This window comes from Rhinolophus sinicus, chromosome 17, assembly GCF_057876585.1.
Source record: "Rhinolophus sinicus isolate RSI-liver-muscle chromosome 17, RSI-T2T, whole genome shotgun sequence".
In the NCBI taxonomy this organism is placed as follows: domain Eukaryota; kingdom Metazoa; phylum Chordata; class Mammalia; order Chiroptera; family Rhinolophidae; genus Rhinolophus; species Rhinolophus sinicus.
In genome coordinates this window covers 48,969,105-48,994,031 of record NC_142517.1, presented here as the reverse complement: position 1 = coordinate 48,994,031, position 24,927 = coordinate 48,969,105, and the positions used below count along the sequence as shown (strand labels likewise).

The window sequence follows — 24,927 nt, the reverse complement described above, 5'->3', positions numbered from 1 at the left end:
TTTGTGTATATAGAAAGAGATTTATTATAAGGACTTGGCTCACACAGTTATGGAGGCTGGTGAGTCCGAAACCTGCAATGTGGGCTGGCAGGCTAGAGACCCAGGAGAGCCAATGGTGCAGATGAAGTCCAAAGACAGTCTGCTGGAGAATTCCCTCTTGGTCAGGGAGGCTGGTCTTTTTGTTCTAGTCAGGCCTTCACCTGATTGGTTGAGACCCACCCACACTATGGAGGGCAATCTGCTTTACCCAGAATTCACCCATTTAAATGTTAATCTCATCCAAAACACCCTCCAAGTTGACACATGAAATTAACCATTACATCCACCGAAAAGTAAAATGAATACTTTTGAAATGAGTTTAATTAGTTTCCTCAGGCAGTACAGTATATAAATACATCTTGTTTTTTCCTGTGGGTTCATAAAAATGTTTACTATAAAGGAAAATGCTTTCTGCCTTCATATCATTTTGTAATCTTTTGAGGTTTTATGGGAAAACTAGAGATTTTCTGAATTATCAGTATTAATCAGTGAACTCTAAGAGATACTTGTTTTGAATAGAATGTGGCCTGATTTTATTTCAGACAGAAACAATAAAAGCATCATTAATCTCTTTGAAACCATCAAAAAGATCTTACCTGACATTTTAGGTTCATGGTCTGCAAAGGATTCACTAAAATCCTATTTGGTTATTAGCAACATTTAAAAAAACGTATTCCACAGTTGGTGTGTCCCTTTCATGAGCAGCTGGGGAGCTCTCTGAGCCAGCCATCTGCACAGTTAGACAATTCCCAGGGTGGTTATTTGCTTAGATTAGCCAGGACAACTGCACCTGGATGTGTTTCATCCTTGTTGTGTGGCTGGTGTCCCTGGAAGTGTTTTTTTGTGTGTGTTTTTTTCCCCATATCACAGCCTGTCCTCTGAAGACCTGTGGCTTTGTTTCTCTATAGGGTCATACTTGTGCTGGTGGCACCTTTTTTCCTTTATGTTTTCAAGTGATGATTTAAAAAAACAAACAAACAAAAAAACAAAAAATAACTCATCAAACCGATAGAAATCTCATTTGGCCTTGAAAATCTTATCACATTCCCACAACTTGTTGATGAACCAGTGGACTAACACCGGACTAATACAGGCCTCTGCTGGCGTCATAAATTCCCGATGTGGGCAAATAGCTATAAAGCTCCCCCGTGCTCATCACGGTGCTGAATGTCTGTCATAGGTTCCGCTTTTGTCCTGAACTTCACCTGGAGTCAGGATTTCTTTTCTGGAATGTGGTTGATCCTACCTTTTATGTTCCACATGCTGTACAGGCAGGGGTGCTTCCTCTTTGCGCCTCTCCACCGTTGTCTCCCTCGGCAGTTGTGTCCGAGGCTCTAGGGAAAACACTGTACTGTAGTGTGGCAGCCACCACGCTCTGCTCTCATTCATTAAGCGACTGAAGGTTACTCCCACCCTACCCTGAATCTTTTCAGTCTGGAATTAAGATTATGTTGGTTGGTTACCAAGGCTGGTTCTCAATTTTTTTCCTCCTTGTTTTTTCAGGGAAAGCACTTTTAGTTTCATACTTTTATATGTCATTCTTTTGGAAGAGAACACTCAAGGGTATTCAGTAAGCTCTCTTTGTTTTTCTTAGTTATTTTTGACATTAATTATTGAGATAGAAATATTCAAGTAGCAAAGACAATGTTCATTTAAAAATAGGTTTTAGGATGCATTCTTCTAAAATCCTCCCCTATTATTATTTAACTTAATTGTCAGTTTGTCCAATTTTTAACTTCTAAAGAATTATTAGTATTTTAACATATAACATTTCGTATCTATTAGTCTAAGTTCCAAATATATAATCTACTTAATTTCTTAATATAATGCGTGTATTTTCTCAGTAGACAAATCAGGCAAGTACCACCTACAGGAAATCCCACACCTTCACCTCGGTCATTGAATCTGTGTGAGTCCAATCAAGAGATGGAAACCACGCAGTGGATTACAGAGAGGAACTTTAATGTAAAGTATTATTACCCTCTAAGAAATAAGTGACTCTAAGATGTAATGAAACACTGTATGGTTCCCTAGGGCTGAGGGAGAATACTCAGGAAGGACACAGGTGGAAGGAGGTCCCCTCTCCCAATGCTGGGGTTCAGACCTTGTTGGAGAAAGTGTAGTTCAGCCCACAGGATAGCAGAGAAGTCTGCTGCTTTGCCCTGGCTGTGCTGGTCCGCAGTTGCTTGACAAGCAGGAAGCAGCCCTCTGAGGGAGGATGGGCAACCCGCAGATAAAGGTGTGGGTGTATAGCAGGGCAGAAGCTTGGGTGGGCAGCAGGGCGTGACGTAGGCAGAAGGCTTTCGGAGGCTGATTTCCGCGTGGAGAGGGCCACGGAACAGTTATCACCAGGCCAAGATTGCAGGGTTGCCCAGAAACCACATATTCTGGGTGCACGGTTGGGGCAGAGCTCTGACGGGTTTCCTTATTTATCCCTTAACCCTTCACACGCGTCCCAAGCAGCAGGAGAGCCTCTTTCTCCCGCAGTGTCCCTCGAGTGAGAAATGTCTCTTTACTGAGAAAACTTAGTGTCATGCTCCCTGCATGGTTAAAGGAATTCTATCTGCTATGGCAGAACATACATTGAAGGGAAAATTTGCAGTTGAGAGGCAATAAACTGGTAACTAGCACATTTATAGTTTCATTGTAATCTGGACCCTTTTTTTCCTCTTTACTGTTTAGTGTCAACCGCCGAGTGACTCCCTCAGTACATTTCCCAACCCAGTCATTGTGAGGAAGAGGTGGTCCAAGGACAAAGCCCCCTCTCTCAGCCTCCTCGCCCCATTCAGGAGTTAAATGCATGATAGTGAAGTAGAGATGCTATCTCGCTGTCAACACTAAATGTGTTCCTCTTAACCCTAACTCTTTGGATTCTCTCAGTGGCACTGATTTTGAAATTGGCAGGCCTAACCCCAGGTCCAAGAGACGTGAGAGGTAATTATTCCAATTGCTTAAAGAATAAAATGATGAATATATTTTCTTATTATATTGGGAAATATAAATTCTTACATATAAATATGAATAATTTGATTTTAAATTGTATTTCATTAATATTTAGAATGTGTTATTATTGATTAATAAAAAAGTGATTCATCAAAAAGAGTTCTAGAATGCCATATTGGTTTGTATACATTTGAAAATGACGTTCTTGAACCATGGACTGGCATGGTTTCCTGCAAAAATAACTTTCAACAAAGATATATTTTTAAAAATTCTGTAAACATCAGCTGAGTCCCTACTGAGCCCCTGTGCTAAGCACAGATGCTTCAGATGCTTCAAGAGCTTATTTTTCTTAGATCAGGTTGACTGGTTAGCGTCTTTTCCTTGTGAATTTCTGAACTTTTCATCCCCAGATCAATAGATAAATGTGACAGATGCCTTACACGGTTTCCTTTAGCCTTAGTCTGTCAGGAATATCTGTCCACTGAGTTAACGGCGGCTGATAACTTCCTTGGCGTCTGTAGAACTGTGCAGCTGTGTCTAGTGGAATGGCAGCACACTGCGCCCGACTCGTCACGTTCTGGTCTCTACTTGTGCTGCCTTCCATAGGGAGTTTCTTTGTTCTCAGATTTTCTCTAATTGCAGTTTTAGAAATCTGTTGTCCAATCTGGTAACTCAACTCATGCACTATTGATTTTTGCAGAGAAAAGCAGGAGGCTGAGATGGGCTCATAAAATGCCCATCAGGTCAAGGCTTGTGATAAAGAAATCAAAGGTAATGACTGTCATCGTCCTCCTCCTCCTCCTCCTCATCCATCTTTAGATAAAAAAGGGGTGGTTCTCATACAGCTTCCTCACCTTGTAATGATCCATAATCAGCCACTTTCCCATTTATGTATCTTTCCCTCCATCAAGCTGCTCTTTTGGTGTTTTCCTGTGCTGCGGAGTGCAGACACTTAAAACATACTGGTTGAGTCTCTGCTCTGTCAGCAGCCATCTTTCCTTTCTGAACATATGGTTTTCATGTTTCATCTCACCCTCAGTGACCCATCCTTAGGAGAGGACTCCCTCAGCTATCCCTTTTCTAACCAATTACTGTATTAAAACCAGCTCTGCAGAAAAGCTCCTGGTGGGTAAGTGGGACTTTCCAGATTGAGTGGAAAAAGGTAGATATATTCGCTGCATGAAATCCTTATTTGGCCACTTAAAAGGAACTGCAGAGCTGAGAGAGTTCTTATTCTCTGCCTTTTTTCCCCCCCCAGCCAGACTTACTTATCAGGATGTTTCTGAATTCTCTGGCCCTAGAAGGGGCTTTCCCAACTGGAATTTTCCATGTCTACAAGTTCAAGGAGTTCCGTTGTGCCAGTTTATTCAGCAGAGTGGCCCTAATGTATCCAGTCTCCCAAGGCAAGGGAAGGGTGTTGCTTCTTTCCGGAGTATCTGGGTGTTGAGACTGGTCTCAGTGACAGGAGAATGCTCTGCTCCCGTCCGGCAGGTCACCCCGCCACCCCTCAAACAGCCCACACTTCTTCCACCTCTGGATTTGTGGACACGCCATGCCGCTGCACGTTCTCTTGCCCCCGTCTCCGCTCTTCTTCAGTTAGCATCCCACGCTTTCTGTGGAGCTTTTTCTAAGCCCTTGCAGCCCTCCTTTTCTCTGAGCTCCTACACTCTCCGTAGTGTATACCGCACAGCATAACACTTGTGGTGTTTATGGAGTTTGTGTGACCCAGGCTGGATTGTAGGAGGGATGCATTTTATATCTTTTCTCGTTCCCCCTAGTTGTTCATTGGTAGTTATTAAAATACACAAGGGTTGTTTCATATATTGTTCCCTTAAACCAGAAGACTTGGCTTCAAGTAGGACTAAACATGGCTTTAAAAAGTAGAGAGAGAGCCTTCATGATCGCTCTCTTCAGATTGGGTGCTGTAAATTGGCAAGTGTGGCGAACGCCTTCTCTATTGTTGGTTCATGACACTTTTAGAGTCGTTATTTGTAAGGCAGGCCTCACTGTACCAGCCGCCCAGACTCGAGGTCGTCAGCATGTGGACGCAGCAGGGCGGACTGTAGAAGCCTGTTGGTGAAGGGCTCCTGCTCAGTACGGTTTGCTCCGTGGCGCTTTCTTCTACCTTCTCCATTCCTACTCTCATCTATTTGAGGAAGTCCAGACCGGAGCGGGAGGGGTGGTAACCTGATTGCTGAAGTCTGTTTAGTGTTTCAGATTCGGTTTAGCTGTGCCCGACACACTGTGAGAGGAACAGGCAGAAATGGAAGTGAGTGGAAAAGCAAAGCTCATCATGTCACCTTCCCCTAAAACTGCAATGGCATTCTACTGTGTAAGATGGCCTCTGGGCCCTGCAACATCTGGCCTCCACTCCCTCATCTTTTACTATTTTCTCTCTGGCTCATCATTGCCAACCGCTCTGGCTCTTCCCCTTCGTGGCTTGTTTAGCTCCCACTCAGTCCTGAGCAACATGTACCACACATTGTCACTTTCTCAGGGATGTCATTCCTGACACCTCACCCCCACTCCACCCCCCGCCCAAATCACACATTCCACGTGCAGTTTCTAATCATTGATGTTGCTGTTTCTCCCTATCACTTTTTGCCTGTTGTTCTTGATGGTTTGTAATTACGCACTTTTTGTGTGAGTATTGGTTCAGCTATTTGTCCCCTCCGCGAGTGGAAGCTCAGTAAGGGTGGGGAGGCTGTCTGTCTGCTTGTTGTTTTGACCCCATGTCCCTACGTTAATTAAGACTCAGTAAATGTTAGTTTGAAAAGGGATGAAAGCAGGTTGTAGGGCTTGCGGGTCGGCGATGAAGGCAGGCCGGCCGAGAACTGTGGTCAGAGAGACGTTTCTGGGCTCCGCGGAGGCAGTAAGATGAGTGCCTCACGGCCTCTGGAGACTCAGGACTGGGAGTCATGGGCTTGGCAGGGCCAGCCTGCTGGCTTTCCGGAAAGCCCCTGGGTGGCTTGCAGACCTCCAGGCAGCCCTCCCGTGTGTAAGTAACAGCAGCAATAGAATGTTTACAGTGTGCCAGACATTGAGTTAGTGCTTTAAAAGGTAGATATCACTAACCACCTTTACCCTGCGGAAACGGAAAACACAGGGATATTAACAATTTGATAAAGGTCAAAAACCTAATAAGTAAGTAGCAGAGTTGAGATTCAAATCCAGGTGCATTTGACTCTCCACTGCTTGCCCTGAACCCCCAAATCTGCACCTTCCAGGAGCGGCTCTGGGGTTTCTGTCTCTGCCTAGTCACGCTACATCAGGATGTGATGCTTGGAAATCCATAGGCGCCTCCTCTGAACCCACATTCCTTCTCTTTCCCGTCCATCCGCACCTCTTTCCCATAGTCTCTAAGATCCTTTTGCCGTCTCGGTAATTGTCAGTGGGTCACCGTTATCACCAAAACAAGAGCACGTGGGCCTTGTCCAACCTCCAGCTTCTTCACAAACTATCCTCTGCTCTCTTGGTGGACTCTTTGAACCCCAAATGCCAAACATTCCTGCTCTGAAACAGGTCTAGAGCCGTTCTAATTTGTCTGCACTCCACAGGTCCATATCTTTTGATAGTCATATGAAATCCTCCAGGGAAACCTAGAATCCTATTCCACTGCTTGGTGAATAAATACCCTTGTATATGTTCTTATAGTTTTACTCAGCTTTTATTTGTTTTTACTTTATTTTTTATCTTCTTCTCGCAGTTTGACTGGAAGCTCCTTGAAGCATGACTACATATTATATTTCTTTTTATTTCCCCATGGCATCTGATTTAGTAGGATAAACATGGTAGATGTTCAATAAATATTTGGTACATGAGTAAATAAACCGTGCTTCTAGTTTTCTGTCTCACTAGGGTTTTGCTTTATATTAATATGTTTCACTGCACTAAAGAAGGTTATACAATTTGAAAAACAAAGAAACTAGGATCTTGCATACATTTATGATTGGGGACTTCAACACATTGGACTATATATGAACTATAACGTTCTCATAGATAGAAGTACAAAAATATTGGCATATTGACTGCCAGTGGAAGCCGCAAAAATACTGGTTATACCCTGTTTCCCCGAAAATAAGACCTAGCCGGACCACCAGCTCTAATGCATCTTTTGGAGCAAAAATTAGTATAAGACCCGGTCTTATTTTACTATAAGACCGGGTCTTATATTATATAATCTTTTTTATTATATAATATAATTATTATATAATATAATATAACCTTATATTAATATAAGAACTTAACATAAGACCATAAGGGTCTTATGTTAATTTTTGCTCCAAAAGACTCATTAGAGCTGATGGTCTGGCTAGGTCTTATTTTCGGGGAAACACAGTAATAAATGTTTTTTTGTTTTTAGTTTGTGATATGCTACTCAATTTAGTAAATAATGCACACTGCAGAAACAGCTGAATAACCACATTTAACATTACTTTTAATATAATGAATGCCCTTGGTAATAAAATAAACATAACTGTGATTCACTATATAAAATCAAAGAACTGAACTGTGGATGCAATTTCCCTTAGGCCACTCAGTTTTTTTTCCAGTAGATTTACCTTTTTAATTATATTTTGCTTAGGCTAATTTTAAAATTACTTTGCATTTCCTGGCAGCAGGGTACTTTATGTGTCATGGGGACACACATTTAACAGTCATAAAACTATCTGTAAAAGCAAAAAGCATATTTCCCCCCAAAGGATCTTTTTTAAGAATTAAAATGCACAACTGATCCTTAAAAAAAAAAGTTTAAAAAGTCACTTAAAAAACTTAAAAAAAAAGTTTAAGTCACTTACCCCAGCATACAGCTTATTTTCCACATTGGTTTGGGTCTTTTTCTCTTCCTTTTGTGCTCTACAATCAAAAGAAAGAAACTCCTTCAAGGAAATATATCTGCTATGTAGTTACACTATGTTACAAATTGGAATTTTAGCTGAAGTTAATGGCAGAAAATGTCAGCGTAAATTAAGAGCATTATCTAAACGTTATTAATGAAGTAATGAGTATCCTTGTGAAGCAAGAACACAAGATATCACAAGGTCTGGGTCCTAGAACTGACTCCTATCTTGTTAAATGAGCTTGAGAAAGTAATTAACTCTTCTGTTCCTTTTTTTTTTTTTTTTTAACCAAAGAACTAGGATGAGAACATAAATCTTTTTTAGTGTCTCACAAGGCGTTGTGAAACTCCAAAGGGGGAAGAACAATCAGAAAAATTATGAACCAAGACTTTAAAAGAATAGTGGAAGTTACTCATTTAGTGGTTTTGATTGATCTTTAGTTGAGAAACAGCTGAAAGTGTTGAATCAGGTTCCCTGAAACAAGATGTATGAAATTCATTTTTACTTACTGAACACAGTTGGGTTTTGTGATCTTAGTGTTGTAAAATCAGTTTCATTGCTAAGAAAGTGATTTCAGCTCCTTTGGAAAGGTCTCCAGATAAATTAATGGGTTTCTGAAGTTTATTTTAAATGTTATTTTTTAAATTGGTGCTAAGTAGTGTAATGAGATTAGTCTTCATGTTGCTATGGGTGAGTTTTGTGAGTGAATGAGTCATTAGCAAACTAAGATTCTGTTTTATAAGAATATTTTAAGAACAAGCTAAGAATGTGTATAATTTCTTAAGAAAAGGAACTAGGGCTCCTTGGACAAATGGCTGATTCCTGGACTGGGGCAAGGGGAAGTACAAGATAAGCCAGTAACATTTTTATGGTGCCAGAAAGTCTTCAAAAAAGGACAGGGGCGTGTTGAAAGGGTGCCTGTGCTGACTTGAAGAAGCTCCCGAGAGCTAAGTCTGGGACAATTTGAGCAACAAAATAAATAATGATAATAATGGATCACACTACATATAATAGAATAAACTTCTATGAGTCAATGCTTAAATAAATAAATAATTGAATAAATAAAAAGAGGGAGAAGGAGCAGCTCTTGCTTACACAGAAGTCTGATTGATGAATATAGAAGGAATGATGGAAGTAGAAAATCAGTGTTTGGTCAACACCAGAGTAATGATTGTGGCAGACCAGTTGCACATATGCATGCTAAAATTAGCAGGTGAAAGTATGGTAAGAAAAGGACATTTGCATAGTTTCAAAATATCTCTTCCCAAGATAATAATTTCAGAGAGAAAAATACTAACTTTACAGTGGAGAAACTTAGATATTGCATTAAACAAGTGTTCAAATTTAACATCATCTGTAACGAGATATAGCAATAGCATATACTTCTTGATAAAATACACTGAAAAGGGTATTATATCACTTCTGTGGGTTTTTTCTTACTGTTTTAAATTGTATATTTTATTTTGAAAAAATTATATTAATATGCAGTTTTTTGAGGTATAATTGACATACACCATTATATTAGTTTTAGGTGTACAACATAATGATTTGTCATTTGTATGTTGCAAAATGATCACCATAATAAGTCTAGTTAACATCTGCCTCCATACATAGTTACAGATTATTTTTCTTGTGATGAGAGCTTGTAGAATTTACTCTTAGCAACTTTCAAATGCAATACAGTATTATTAACGATAATTGCCATGCTGTACATTACATCTCATGACTTATTTATTTTATAATTGGAAGTTTGTACCTTTTGACTCCCTTTACCCATTCCGTCCAACCTCTACCCTCTACCTCTGGCAGCCACCAATCTGTTCTCTATCTATGAGCTTGGCTTTTTTTTTTTTTTAGATTTCACATATAAGTGAGATCATATGGTATCTGTCTTTCTCTGAGTTATTTCGCTTAGCATAATGCCCTCAAGGTCCACGCATGTTGTCACAAATGGCAATATTTCATCATTTTTTATGGCTGAATAATATTGCATTGTATATACATACCACATTTTCTTTATCCATTTATTCATCGATGTTACACTTCGGTTGTTTCTGTATCTTGGCTATTGTAAATAATGGTGCAATGAACATAGGGGGTGCATATATCTTTTTGAATTTGTGTTTTCATTTTCTTCGGATAAATACCCAGAAGTGGAGTGGCTGGGTCATAAGGTAGTTCTATTTTTAATTATTTGAGTAACCTCCATACTGTTTTCCATAGTGGCTGCACCAATTTACATTCCTACCAGAAGTGCATTAACAAAATATAGAGAGGTCCCATGTATTTTTTACCTACTTTCCCCCAATGACAACTATAGTTGCAAAATAATAGTATAGTATCATAACAAAGATACAGTAAAGTTACAGCCATTTCCATCATTACAAGGCTCCCTCATGTTACCCTGTATAGCCACACCCCTTTAAAAATTGGATTTGTTGTTGAGTTAATTATGCTAATTATTTTTTTTTAATTTAGAAAATTGTGGTAAAATGCACATAACATAAAATTTACCATCATAACCATTTTTAAGTGTACAGTTCAGTGGTATCAACTACATTCATATTCTTGTGCAGTCATCACCACTATCCATCTCCAGAACTGTTTCATCCTGCAAAACTGAAACGCTGTACCCATTAAACAACTCCTTATTCCCTCCTATCCGCTACCCCCTGGAAATACCATTCTACTTTCTGTCTCTTTGAATTTGACTATTCTAGGTGCCTCCCATAAGTGGAATCATAGAGTATTTGTCTTTTTGTGACTGGCTTATTTCACTTAGCATAATGTCTTCAAGTTTCATCAGTGTTGTAGTATGGATTTCCTTATGCTTTAAGGCTGAATAATACTCTACTGTGTGTATATATATCACATATCACATCTTGTTCATCCATTCATTGGGGACACTTGTGTGGCTTCCCCCTTTTGGCTGTTGTGAGTTGTGACTAATGCTGCTGTGAACAGGGTGTACAGCTATCTCTTCGAGACCTGCTTTCCGATCTTTCGGGCATATACCCAGAAGTGGAATTGCTGATCATATTGTATCTAGATTCTCCTTTTACTCTCTGTCTACTTTGCTCTTCTCCAAGCCCTGACTCTCTGTTGAGTGTCTTGTCCTTTTAGAGATTGAAGTTTTAAAAGTTCTCATGCATTTATTTCTTTAAGTAATGTAGCAAATCCTTAATTAAGAAGATTGGTAAGAGAATAGAGTATACCAGTTTATTGAATTTCCTGGCTGAGTGACCAGAAACCCCTTTGTTTCAATCCTTGCTATTGCAGAAGTGTGTTAGTTCATTTTATTCTCTTAATAAGTACAGTAGAGTGGACATAACTGCCTCTCTGATAATTCAGGATCTTGTGATGCTTCAGGGCTGTGAATCCATTGTGAACATGGATTCACAGCGCAGTGTACAGATAGGAGTGATTGGGGATTGGGACAACATACTAACCCTCTGCATTGTTTATAAAACTAAATCCATGTTAGGACTTTGTTTTATTATTAATGTGCTTATAAGGAAATCAGACGACACAGTATTATATAATAATATTTGAAAGATGTTTACTAAACCTTCCCACCTGGCCATCTTTACTATTTTTTTCTTCTCTGCCTTCTTTCTTGCATCTGTATCCCACATCACCAGATAATGAGCTGTGTCCTAGCTCTGAGTAAGCACATTTACTGTGATTCCCCGGAAATAAGACCCAGCCGGACCATCTACTCTAATGCATCTTTTGGAGCAAAAATTAAAAAATTATTACATTATATATATATAATATAAGACTGAGTCTTATATCAATTTTTGCTCCAAAGGATGCATTAGAACAGATGGTCTGGCTGGGTCTTATTTTCGGGGAAACACGGTAGGAAGTATAACTTGTGTAGAAGGAAATGGAATCTAGAATGCAGTATTCATTTTCCTCTCCCAGCTGCATTTCTTCATCTTTTACTAAGCTTCAAGGAAGAAAACTAGAGCTTTGGAGAAGAGAGGATTAGAGAAAGAAAGAGATAGAAGAACCGAGAAGAAGAGAAAAGGCAAAGAAATGAATTACGAAGAAACACAAAGGAGGGACAGGAAGAGACAGCGGCGTGAGGGGTTAAGTGAGAGCAGAGGTCGTTAGAGAAGTCCCAAAGTCAGGCTTTACCTCCTTAAATTCATGTTTGGACTAAATAAAGCCCTGACCTCTCTGGGTCTGAGGATCAGTGGCCAGGAACCTCTTCCTGTGGCTGTGATAAGTAGGTAACTAAACCGGAGGTCGCTTGGGCTAGAATGAACTTATTTAGCCTCCTGCAACAAGCACTGCTTGAGTGCCCACCATCCACGGCCTCCTGAACTCAATGACCACGGGTCCACTAGTCAAGAATAGAAAAGACCACACCTCCATTCCAGATGTTTTGCTCACCACCCTGTGGACAGAATGGAGTAGTCCTCCACGTTCTCCAAGTCCGTTCTCTGTCCTCTGTCTGCACATGTCTTTCTCTAACCCTGGGGCAGGTGGCTTGGAGGGTCTGCCTGGTTTCCCTTCAGCTGGTAAGCCCATACCAACGTAATGCTTGGAGGCAGAGGACCTACCATGCCAAACCGTTAGGTTTTACCTGATTAGAACTTTGCCTGACAAGGAGTAGTACCCTCTTTTACAGGAAACAGAGAAATGAAGATACCTGACATGTTTTAAACCTAGTTTCCCAGGCAGGTAGGACAGGTTCTTCTTACTTGTATTTTTATCAGACCATAGGGTTTACGTGACATATGTCTAGGCTTGGAAGCAGACCTGGGAACCCAAGGCTTAATAGTTTTAAGTGTACCTTTTCCATGTGTTATTCAAGAATGAAGCTGAATACAGTTTTTTTTTTTATATTAGTTTCAGTTGTACAAAACAATGTAATAGTTAGACATTGACACCCTCACAAAGTGATAACCCCCCCACCCCCCACTACTACCCCTCTGACATCGTACGCAGCTGTTACAATTCCATTGACTCTATTCCCTATGCTGTACTCCACAGAAGCTGAATATGTTTTAAGGTAATTTAGTTACAAAGAAATTATGGCAATTAAGGCTACTTTTTTGTACAGAAGTCAAAAAGAGAAGTAAAAATTATAGGCAGGCTTGATTAATGTCTAATAGATTACTAACGTTGCACTGTTTGTGGCTTGTTCGCTGCTCACATTTCTGATCTGGAATTGCTGTTCTGCTTAATGAACTTATTTAAACAATCTAAGGTAGTTTTCATTATAAATGTGATTCCTATCCTAGACTTTTCAGTCTGACCAAGAAATGAGACACACAGGAGCAGGTGCCATGCGCAGTGAGTGATCTGCTTACAGAGACGCTCAGGAGGATATCACAAATCACTGATGCTCACCCCGGGTGATTTTGCCCCCCAGGATGTATGTGACAATGTCTGGAGACATTTTCGATTGTCATAGCTGGGGAGGAGGTGCTACTGGCATGGAGTGGGTAGAGGGCAAGGAAGCTGCTAAACATCCCCCAGTTCCTAGGAAGCCCCTACAACAAAGAATTGTCTGGTCCAAAATGCCAGGAGTGCTGAGGTTGCAAAACCCTGTCCTAAACACAGGCAGAAGACATGGTACAGGCTGAGGCATCAACTACATTACGAAAAACCCGAGATACCCAGCTCGGGGTTTTTTAGGTTTTCTTTTTTTCCTTCCATGTTTCTATTTTGAAATCTTTTTAGATTCACAGACTGAGTAATTTTCATCTCTTTCTCTATTTCCTTAGCACTTGGTACATGGGAGGTTTTGTGAGATGTTGAGTGAAGTCAAAGCAAAGGAAAAAGACACATCAGGAACAGATCCATGTAGGTTTCACTTCCATGTAAACTATGTGAGAAACACCGAGGGTTGAGAGCAGAGGGGACGGTTTGGAGCTAAGCTTCTTGGTTTCTTAGACACATCCAGTGGGTCACCCCCTGCACTCTTCTGTGCCTTTGCTTCTGCTTGGTTTATGTTGCGTATGCCAGTGGAGCTGGTGTCTGGGAGAACGGCCCCTATTCAGGCCACCCACGAACTTTGGTCTTGAAAGAGATCATTTCACACCCTCCATCTTGCTACCCAGGCCACGGAAGGTGACCAGCTCAGTCCAATAGGCCATCACCTATTAAGTGTGTGTGTGTGTGTGTGTGTGTGTGTTGACTAAAACATGGAAACCTAAAAAGTCAGTGTTCCGTAATCCTGATAATAAATTGGTAGGTATTTCTCCAGTTTGTAAATGCATATATTAGTAACCTATAATTATTAAAGATAAAAATGGAAATTATAATTTTATTATATAGTATACTATTTTACCACTTGTGTTTTTACTATACTATATCATGGACATTCTTGACTCTATCTAGTATGAGGGGTAAATCATTTAAAGTTGTCTCCAAAATAAGGATCATTGTCTCTACCCACCTACTTCAGAGGCATTAGAAAGACTCAAATACAAATGAAGGTTTGTAAAGTGTGTTGTTTCTTAGATGAAAATACCATGACGTTATATACCATGCTCTGTTTTTAATTGATTCTGTGGTATGATTCTATTCCTAGTTTCTTTTGAGATGTGATTGAAATAATGTTAAGGGCATTCTGAGTCCTCAGAAACCATTCTGGCTGCGTTACTGCAGTTGGTGCCGTACTCTTAGATTTTGACTGCCTTTGTTGTGTTCCCCACAGGCAAATACGTGTATCAGCCCATGACTCCTGTGGAACAGCTTCCGAGCACGGAGATTCCCGCGAAGCCCCGGGAGCCCACCAACACCATTCAGATCTCCGTCTCCCTCACTGAACACTTTCTGAAATTTGCATCTGTCTTCCAGCCTCCCCTCCCGCCTGATTCACCAAGGTACTGTATGATCTCAGACCTCTTTATCGACAACTATCAGGTGAAATGTATTAATGGGAAGATGTGTTACGTGCAGAAGCAGCCAGCACCACATTCCCACAAAATGAGTCCTGAGGAGGTCTCTGCACACGATGCCTTAATTTCAAAAGAGAGCAATACACCAAAAATAGATCACTGCTCTTCTCCCTCAAGTTCTGAGGACTCCGGAATCAACGCGATCGGGGCTCACTATGTGGAATCGTGTGATGAGGACACAGAAGAAGGAGCAGAACTGAGTTCAGAGGAAGATTACAGTCCAGAGAGCAGCTGGGAACCAGACGAGTGCACCCTTCTCTCCCCGTCGCAGTCTGACCTGGAGGTGATTGAAACGATAGAAACCACCGTGTGAGTCGGGCAGGAAGCCGCACCTTCTGCTCCACACCGAGCTTTCCTACTTTTGTCTGATGGATCCTTTGCCCAGCGCAGTTGGTATTTTCTAATCTGTCTCTAACAATAGCAGTTCAATGGTCTGCTGATGAGCTTCATTCTCAAATTTGTCTTATAACTAAGATTTTCTTTTTCTTATAAATGGTTTTCTTTTGTATCTTGACTCACTTTCTGTGTAGCATCTGGTGTCATCCATTGTGGTGCAGCCTTAATTTCATGGGGAACTTTGCCAACGGTAATGTGATGAGCACAGAGTGTCGTGGGTCAGGGCGAGGAGCGACCCAGAGTGAAGGAGACAGTGTTTCCTAAATCGCCGGTTCTTCACAGGAAACTCCTTAGCATTCCTCTTGGCAGGCTGCTAGTCCCAGATGGGTGAGGGGAACGGAGCGTGCACTGGTAGATGCCACTGTGTCCCTTTCCCCTTCTCCCCACCATCTGCATGGGTCTGGGCCAGTGTTGCCTGGCTTACTTCTAGGAAGGTACCAGAGGCCAGCCCAGCCTCTAGTTATGGCCAGTTACGGCACAACCCTCCATGAGTTGGGGCTGAGCTAGACCTTCGTTTAAGAGGAGATGACATCTTCAGTTTCATGCCCAATCCAGCTTTAGCTGAGTGCCTACACTTTGCAGGGCGCTCTGGGGATATAGAATGAATAAGACCTGACTCCCTACATGAAGGGACCCACAGTCCAATAGGGGAGATAACACATGCAAGTAACAGTACCCAGCATGCTCTGGGAACCCACAGAAGGAGAGATGTACTTGGCTTTTACCTGGGGAATGCATTGCAGTATTTGAGCTGGTCTCTTAGGGAGTTCCCCCAACATTTTCCTGCTCTTCTTAATTGTTCTTCAAATCTGGGGAAAACTTTTAGGAAGTTATATAGATATTATGTTTAGGAGGCAGCCACATCTGATGTCTTAAGAAAAAAAACCATAATAGTTTTAGTTAGCATGGAAATGCTAAAGACAGCAGTCCTTTAGGGATTAGGAATGAATCTAATAGGTTTGAATAATTCTGCTTCATTTGGTTGTATGAAGCATTAGAATGGCTTAGGTGAAAAATGGATTAGAATTCAGTATGATGCATGGGCTTTTTTTATGCAAATGCAAAAGCAGTTGAAACAGTTCCCTGCTGAGTCAGAAGAAAATATTTTGTGTAATATTCACTTGACTACAGTAATATTCACGATCTGTTATACATGTTCTCTTTTCTCACACATGCAGAATAGTGCATAATGCTTTCTTATTTAGATCTCTTCAGAATTCTCCTCCTCATCTCTGTTTATACCAGGTGTGTTCTTGTGTGAGTTGGTTATCTGCCATTTCTCCACATCTGCTCTCTGTGAGGCATTATTAAGAATCCAGGACATTTAAAATATGGCCTAATGCAAGTAGAACTATCAAAGTTGGAGACAGAGAACTATTTCTTATATCCTGACTATCCATGAGTGCACTCTTGTGGCATTATCTTGTGCTCTGTCAGCATTAGGGCATCTCTTCTGTGTCACATTAGTTTGTGTTTTAAGAAATAGAGAGAAGCCTGTTGTGTTCTTCCCTGAGGCCTCCATTTGGCTTCTTTCACAAATCTCTCTAGGCAGAATCTCCTTTCCTAGTTGTATGTGTAGTTCAAGCGGCTAGAACACTTTGTTGGGTTTAGGTGCCCAAAACATCCATGGGGTTTAGAAAGCAGTGTATGTATATTCTTTTGAGAGCAACATTAGTTGAAACTGTCTACACTAGATGAAAATGTAGCATCAAGTTCCCGCTTACTGAAATGGAAGGACTCAACAAGTAAAACCAGTAGGTGGTGAGAGGAGCTCCAGGAACAGCAGGGCACAGCGGAGGGCAGGTGAGGCGGGGGTGCAGAGAGGGCCTCCGCCACCGGCCTGGCCCACCTAACCCGGGTGGTTTGGGGACAGACACCTGATGAGCCCTGCCTCAGGTTCTCAGTGCCTGCCTGATTGAGTGGCTAGCGGAAGGCACGCTCAGAGGCCGTCAGTCAGCTGCTGGGCACTCAGGGCTCACAGCACCACCTGGGCCGAGTCTGTCTGCACCTACACCCGTGGGAGGCTTACTGTATCCCCCGTGGGCATACGGAGGGTCCGCTTTCTCTACGCCGTTCCTGTTAGTTCTCTAACCTGGGCCCACATTCCTGCCCCTTAACTAATGGGAGTCAACCACCAGGTCTCAAAAGCCATGCAAATACGTGGTCACAGGGCCACGTTTCTGAAGCTGGCTGTGTCAGGGTTGGGCCCTTTGTCAATAATACCTGTGACTTTGCCTAGGTTCCTGTTTTTTAAACCCTTGAACTGCCATTCAGATTAGCCACGATTTTCATGGAATTTTTGGATTTAATAATGTTGATATCACTTTAAATATTTGCACAATCTCTTTATAATTAAAAATTCACTAAGCTTCACTTACTGTGATATATTTTATACAATTAGAGATGTTCCATTGGATTCTAAGTATCAGATGCTCCTGGATCTCAAAACAACCTTTTCTAAATAAGCACAAGCAAGAATTTCTTTTGTCCTAGCACTGTTAATACTTCTCTAGAAAATCATATATGATTGAACCAGAATTCGTTTCTTTATGCTTGCATTCCAAAAACAACAGATAAGTATATAAAAATGTGTAGTTTCAATTTAAATTCTAGGGCTGTTCTGTTCTATATTGTATACAAGAATTTCTCTGTAATCCTGATATTATATTGCTCATTTCTATAAGCATATTTATAGGCACTTTAGAAAATGTGTAAGCTGCAACATGTATTATAGATGTTGGACACAGTCATGTTACGTAGCCTTTGGTTGATACTTGTACACTGAGAGATATGAAAGCTTTATCATTTGGACCTGTGGTGTGCTCACGTGGAGGAGAGGGTTGGGCTGTGTGGATGGAGACGCTGCTCTCTTGGGCTTTGATAGAAACCTGGCACCTTTCCTACTTTTTGAAAGTTGGTGTAAAAGCTATTAGGTGGGAGATAAAAAATAAGTACTGCATGGAATTTAGCTTTCTTATCTAAGATTTATTTTAGAATTTTCAGGTTTCAAATGTGCTCATAACTTTTCTGAGAAATGACAAACCAATTAAAATGCCTTGTGGATATAACTAATTGGTACATTAACAAATAAGGCTTTATAATCAAATCTAGGTTATTTCTTTACCTTGTCATTTTCAAGATTTGAAAAGAGAATTTGAGGACTAACCCTGGGAAGGGAAAACCTGTAGTTCAAGGTAGTATAGTACTACACAAAATAAAACGACCAAAACAAGAACCAAACTGTGAAGGTGTCCTGACATATCTTTTGGATTTGATCTAGGATTTGATTCTGTCTTGGGGATGGTAGTTTTATTGCTTAACCTTCATTTCCTGGCCTGTTTGAAACGTCATAATTCTTTTGGAACTGATCATGACAAACTCCTTTTATGCACATGTCTCTATTTGGGTAGTAAGATGCAACCAGATAATTTAGAAAGCTGTCAAAATATCAAGATACGTTTGGCGGTATAAATACTACTAGGCAAGAAAAAAAACAGCATAAGTTAAAACAATATTTATACAGTCAGCTCTCAATTTTTCCATCTTGTTTGCAAAATTTTATTGAAACGTTTTGGCGTTTTACATGAAGAAAACAAAATTTTAACAGTTTTCTTTCTTATTCTGCTCTCCAGAGGAAGTATGAGTCAGAATTAAGGAGACCAGTTGTATTTTAGGCTTTTTAGAAAGTAGATGTGATTGTGTCTCTTCCCACTGAGGAGGGGCGGGGAAAGAAGTGGGAGTTCTCTTTTATCAGTACTGTCATTCTAGGGATTCAGTATTTCTCACATCCAAACAAGTACAATGACATTTCTCAAAGTTAATTTTGGAATAATTTACCTTTTAAAAATGTTATGTCGCTGCTCCCTTTCATTATTGCGGATAATTGAGAGTTGACTGTATTAGGAAAGGGCCATGTTTCTATTAGCGCTTTGAGTTCTTTTTCTATTAAGATTGAAGCAGTGCTCTCTTAATAGACTTGTTTGAACAGGTCTGAAAGCAAATCATCACTAGAGGTTTTAATATTGAGCTTCCATATCACTGTGTCATACACTTTTTAAGGCTGTTCATACCTTTCAATGTGCACTTACTGTGCTATTTTTTAAACCTATTTTAAAGTTTTAAGCATAATGTTGACCATTCTGTAATTTCCTAAAATGATATTCTGTTTTCCTATAGAAATTTTCCTTTATGTATCACACTTTAGGAAAATACTATCTTGTAAAATAAATGTGACTTTTTTCTTTTGTACCAGCACAAATTTGGTATTTTGGAGTTTGGAATATTTCCTTCCTGCAATCCCTCCTTCAGAGAGGTTCTGTCTGATTTTAAAAAACACAATGTGAACTGAATAAAACAAAAACTCACATTTGTAAAATGTGAAACACTTACACTGAGTGCTCACCTTGTGCCAGGAAATGAGCAGGTTACATCCTTACCCATTTAAACTTGACAAAAGCTTGATGCCGCGCAGGTAAGTGTCATTATCCATAATATACAATCATGGTCACCCATCAGGGTAACTCCCAGAACCCTTTGTAATAAGAACTTTTTTGTTGGCTACATTAGGTTTATACAAATAAAACTTACATCCCCCCACAAACAGTACTTATTTCCCACAAAGCCACAAGCTTTGTATTCGGTTCATACATGCCATGTAAGGGCTAAGCACAGGTCCCTGGGGTGCAGTCACCCGGTCACCGAGGTCCAGGGCCCACACCTCAGTCTGGTAAATCCAGGAGCTCAATTTTTACATTCAGCACACCCAGAGAAGAATAACTTCTGGGATTGGCTTCTATTGAGTAACCTCAATGGGGACTGCTAAATACATTCTTTTATTAGTAATAGTAATCAGATCAGTTAGTAGTAGTAATTTTAGTTCAATAGCTACCTTACTGGTTTCTGTGAGTAATCTTCACAGCCACCCTCCGAGGGAGATTTCAGCATCCCCATTTCACAAGCCAGGGAAAGAACTTAGGAAGTAAACATTTTTGCCCCAAGTGGCACAGGGGGTAAGCAGTGGGAGTCAGGATTTGAACCCAGTCACTTTGGCTCTAGAGCTCACGGAGCTCGGGCCCTTTGCTGGTGTTGTCCACCCTTGTAGGGCCCTTCCCACCCTCACGGCACTTGGAGGCTGAGTCAGGAGGCTGCTTGGTGCACCTGGGAGGGCAGCAGCAGCTGTGCCACTGCGTCCTTCACCCAGCAAACCTCCCCACCGGCAGGTGGCTGCTCTCCAGGCAGTGGGACGGACACCCACAGGCTTCCTTCGTCTCTGCCCCTTGTCTGCCTCACACAGACCTCTCCCCAACACACATACATACACACACGCACGCGCACACACACACACACACACACACACACACACACACACACACACACACACCATCTATCTTTTGACAAATATCTCAATGCTTTTATTAGACCATTGCTTCTTCCATGTTTAATCACATTTTGACCAGCATTCAAGGCTACCTCTTTCTGTCTTCACAAAAGATAATTTGTATTTTAAAGTGACTTCTGCATCCAGCTAATCTCATCTACTCTGTGTGCATTCTACTAATTTAACTCTAGATAATTGTATTGCCAAGTTCTAGAAGGCATTTCATTGTAGCCTCTTACAAGTGCTGACTACACACACTTTACTTCTGCAATAAACCTTAATTTAGCCTCTCATCCTCATTACAGTGCAACCAGTGGGAGCTGGTACTGCCTTTAACCCTTGGTGTGCCAGCCCAGTTGTGTGCTGCCATAGCGCTGTGGGTAAGACAGGAACTCGGGACTCAGGTTTGCCACGGCCGGGTCAAGGAGCAGCAACTGGAGGACAGATGGAATCCTTCAGGAGCCAGGCAGACGTGGGAATGTGAGGGAGGTACAAGTGAAAAGCAAGGCAAAGGAAATATGTGTAGACATTAATGGTGATTTTCTGTTTGCTTTTTTGAATTTTCCTAGTTTTCTAAAATGAATTGATATTACTTTTAAATTCTGAAGGAAACCCAGTAAGTTATGCTGAAGATGATGAGTCCTGGACAGTGAGTGCAGGTGGAGCCTGACTTTCCTGGGCACGTGGGTGGAAGTGGAGGGCACACACGTCCGGCAGCATCTCACCCGCGCATGTGCCTGCTGGTCGAGGCTAAAGGCTGGACTGGGCAGTGTGGGCCCTGGAACTAACTCGCTTCCGCTGAGGAGTGACCCCATTCCAGATTTCCAACCGTGGCAGGAAAGTTCTTAGGCCAGTGGGTTGGAGAGAGAGGAGAGGATTTGTTTGTTGTCTTTCTTCGTCCCCAGCCTGAAGCTTTGCATGCCAATTTGGAGACGGGAGGTGAGAAAGCTTGGGCTCTGGTGGGACATCTTAGCCCCCGTGACACCTAGCCTGTCACGTAGTGTGAAACCCCAGATGATTTTTCCCAAGAAACAGATCTAGAGTGTCACTGCAAGATGATGACAGAAAGTGCAGCATCGTGGATCAGCAAAGCACCGCACATCTGGACAGGGACTTACAAGCATTTTCCCAGGTGTCACCTTACCTGCCATATCCAGTGACGCTGTGTGGTAGATGGGGTAGGATAATTTTGAGAGTTTGCGGCTGAAGCAACCAAGAGCTAAGGTGACCATACAGCCAGGTGAGTCAGTCGTACATGGCGAGTGAGCAGCAGGGCCAGAGCGCCAAAGTTCCTCTGATTCTACGTCCCGCAGGTGTTACTCAGCTCGTTGAGCCTGTGCAGTCAAACCCTGCCCTGCCCTGCTCCGGCTTCTCCTCGCCCTCACCTGTCTGTCTCCACCCACAGTGAGGCCCCGAGGCTGACTCTTGCACTCCCAGGCCCATCCCAGACTGGGACCAGCCCGGCTCTCGGTGGGAGCATCGAGGAGCCATAGCTCAGCCCTCTGGGCACCACCTGATGTAACCCTTGTTGCCAAGTCACTCTGGCTTTGTGCCCAGCCTGGCTTGACCTGGACCTGGGACCGCTTGAGTGCTGGTTATACAGGTGTGTTCACTTTGTGAATTAATCCAGCTGTGCGCACAGGGTTTGTGAACATTTCTACCCATAAAAAGTTTACCTGAAAAAGACAGTGACTTCAAAGAAAAGATGGCAATACCTGTTCTGTTCTAAGCGCTGCGCTAAGGAGGACATGGAACGGACAGAGCATAATCCTGACCTTGGGAGTAATGGAGGCAGGAAAACACCCAGGAGTGGACATAAGGTGAGACAAACTGCCTTTTTTCTCGGGGAGCTGGGGAAGGTTTCACAGAGTATCAGGTATGGAGGATGCTGGTGGCAGAAGCATGGCCACGGACACCCCGAGAGGAGGGGCTGCTGGGGGGAAGCTCTGATGACGGGGGCTGCCCTCTGGGGCCTGCAGTCTGCCCGGCCGCCCAGAGGACGGCACATCAGGAGGCCTTTCCGGCAGCTCTGGGCACATCACAGGCATCCGACTCTAGAGATGCGCCTTTGGAAAAACATTTTCAGCAGGCAGAGCTCAGTAGGAACATACAGCTTCTGAGAGGATCCCTAAAGCTCTGAATTATTTATTCGCTGAAGCATTCATCATTGATGAGGCCCCTGTCGGCTTTCCTCTTCCACAAACACCTTCCCTCCCCCTCAGCAGGGCAGGCTCTGGTTGGTAATATGTTACTTTGTAAAGCATCTTCCCACATGTCACTTGAACTTTGCTATAGATGGAGCAGATTGCTTTTATCTTTTCCAGAAGAGCAAACAGCCTTCCTCAGCTCCCACGAGGGCCAGTGCGGCCTGTGCCTCGAACCCGGGGCTCTTTCCAACAGTCCGTTCTGCCTCTGGCGACTCCATCCTCCTGGTGACAGAGTGTGGATGAGGGGAGGGGATTCAGCTGAAGCTCGGAGCTGAGTGTAACCATATTTTCAGGTTGTCCATTCAGATAATTACTGTTTACCAAGTAGGAAAGATGTGACAGAAGCTGGTGTTTCACCCCCCAGAATCCACTCCACTCTCCTGTCAGGGCTTCAGTTTCCTTTCAGAGGATCGCCCCCCCCCCCCCCCCCCCCCATCCAGGGCACAGCATGGGAGGAAACTTCAGACCAGGTACCTGCCATCTCCAAATGGAAGCTGAAGGCTCTCTGGCATTCCCCTCCCCCAGATCCTTCCTCTTACCACATGTCACAGCCCAGGGCTGAGCATGTGACTTAGAAAAACAGCTGGAGCGCAGCCCTGGGGCTGGAGCAGGGCTCTCAGGGCTGCCCCTTACCCTGCTCCTGGGTCCTGGGAGCTGCGCGGTCCCCTCAGTAAGCTCCGTGGTGACGCCTGCAGAACCCTTGCTGTTGCTGAGTCTAGAAATATTTCCAGGTAAGTTTCTGCCCCTAAGGAACTGCTTTGAAGTGGGACCTGACATCACTGCAGACCTGTGCTGAGTGCCACAGGAGGGGACAGGGAACAGTGACGGTGGCTTCTCTCCTACCCTTAGGGGAGGCAAGAGGGCACTTCAAATCCAGTCGTTTCTTCCTAAGAAGGCATGACCTGCATGGAAAGCTGCTGTAATGTAGTCAGTGGTGCTGTGACTCAAATGCAAGCTCAAGAACTCTTGGGGACTAATCCAACAGGACAGGGGCTAGAGAGGAGCCATCTGGTGGCGTTCACTGGCCCTGATTTGAGCCTCAGTAACTGCCTTGGATTGTTAGGCTACAGAATGAAGGAGGACAATCACAAGTGTGTTTTGAGACTATCAAACTCCTCTGGCCTTCATTGTAAGCTCATCAAGAAACCTTCTGATCTGTAACATGGGGAGGCAGCATCTTGGCTCTGGAACCACAGTTCTGAGGTAAGATCCCTGCTCTACCGCTTCTTGAGTATGTCACCTTGGTTAATTTATTTATCCTGTCTGAACCTCAGCTTTCTCATCCATAAAGTGGGGTTGAGAAGGTCTCATACGGCTGCAACCAGCATCTGGTGTTCACTTAATGCCCGGCCCTTCCCGCCAATGTGCCTCCTCAGGCTTCCGCCAGGAGGCAGCGGGTGCAGCCACGTCGCGGGGGGAGTGACAGGTGCACCTCGGAGGCCCTGCGGGTTTGCTTCCTGAGGCCTGCAGTCCACTACAGCGATTACGCGAGTCGTCATCTTTCTGCTGGTGGAGGGTCTGGCCTTCAATTTGTAAAAAGTGCCGCCCCTGAGACGCGCAGTTAAGTGAAACACAGTAAAATGAGGTGCCTGTGTGACAGAGGCCAAGCTGACGTCTAGGGGCATTTGCCACGCGCCTGCACAGTGCTGACTGTTTCCATGCACTGTTTCAGTTAGTCTTCTCAGCAGCTTTATTTTATGAGAAATAGAAGCTTAGAGAAGTGAAGTGACTTGCCCAGGATCGCAGCTAGTGTGTGGCAGGAGCAGGCTCTAGTGTCTGTTGAAGGTCAGCATGCTTGCATCTAGTTTATGCACCTATTTCCTGTGGGCTTGTTGGTGAAAGCAAGCCAGTCCGAGTCTGACCTTCCCTGAGTGGACTGGTGAGAACACAGCCCCTGAGCCTGTGAGGTGGAAAGCTAGTCTGTGCTTGTGGTGACCTCCTGACATTGTTGGTTCAATGATGTACAAAGTCCCAGGGCCAAGAAATGTAAAACTCCTGCTCTGGCAGTCTAGTCCCATCACAGGGGCACTGGGGTGGTTGGGCTGACTGAACGCAGTCACGATGGAGCTGCCGCTTTGAATAAAGGTGGTATTGTCACAACCAGGGTCTTTGAGCTGATAAAACTGAAATGTAGCAAGAAACATTCTAAAGGTTCTAAATGTCCTTTATGACTTGACCGAGAGCGAGACAGCTAGCCAGCAGAA

At 42.9% G+C, this 24,927-nt stretch overlaps 1 protein-coding gene across 1 annotated transcript in view; it reads left to right on the top strand.

The window, feature by feature from the left end:
• The window catches only part of C17H3orf70 (chromosome 17 C3orf70 homolog), a 50,923-nt gene extending 31,526 nt beyond the window's left edge, over nucleotides 1–19,397 (top strand). Inside the window, exon 2 of the mRNA XM_019735833.3 lies at nucleotides 14,500–19,397. Coding sequence (XP_019591392.1) covers nucleotides 14,500–15,056 — 557 coding nt within the window. The 3' untranslated portion in view covers nucleotides 15,057–19,397. The remainder of the gene's footprint in view (nucleotides 1–14,499) is intronic.
• Nucleotides 19,398–24,927: the final 5,530 nt, after the last annotated feature.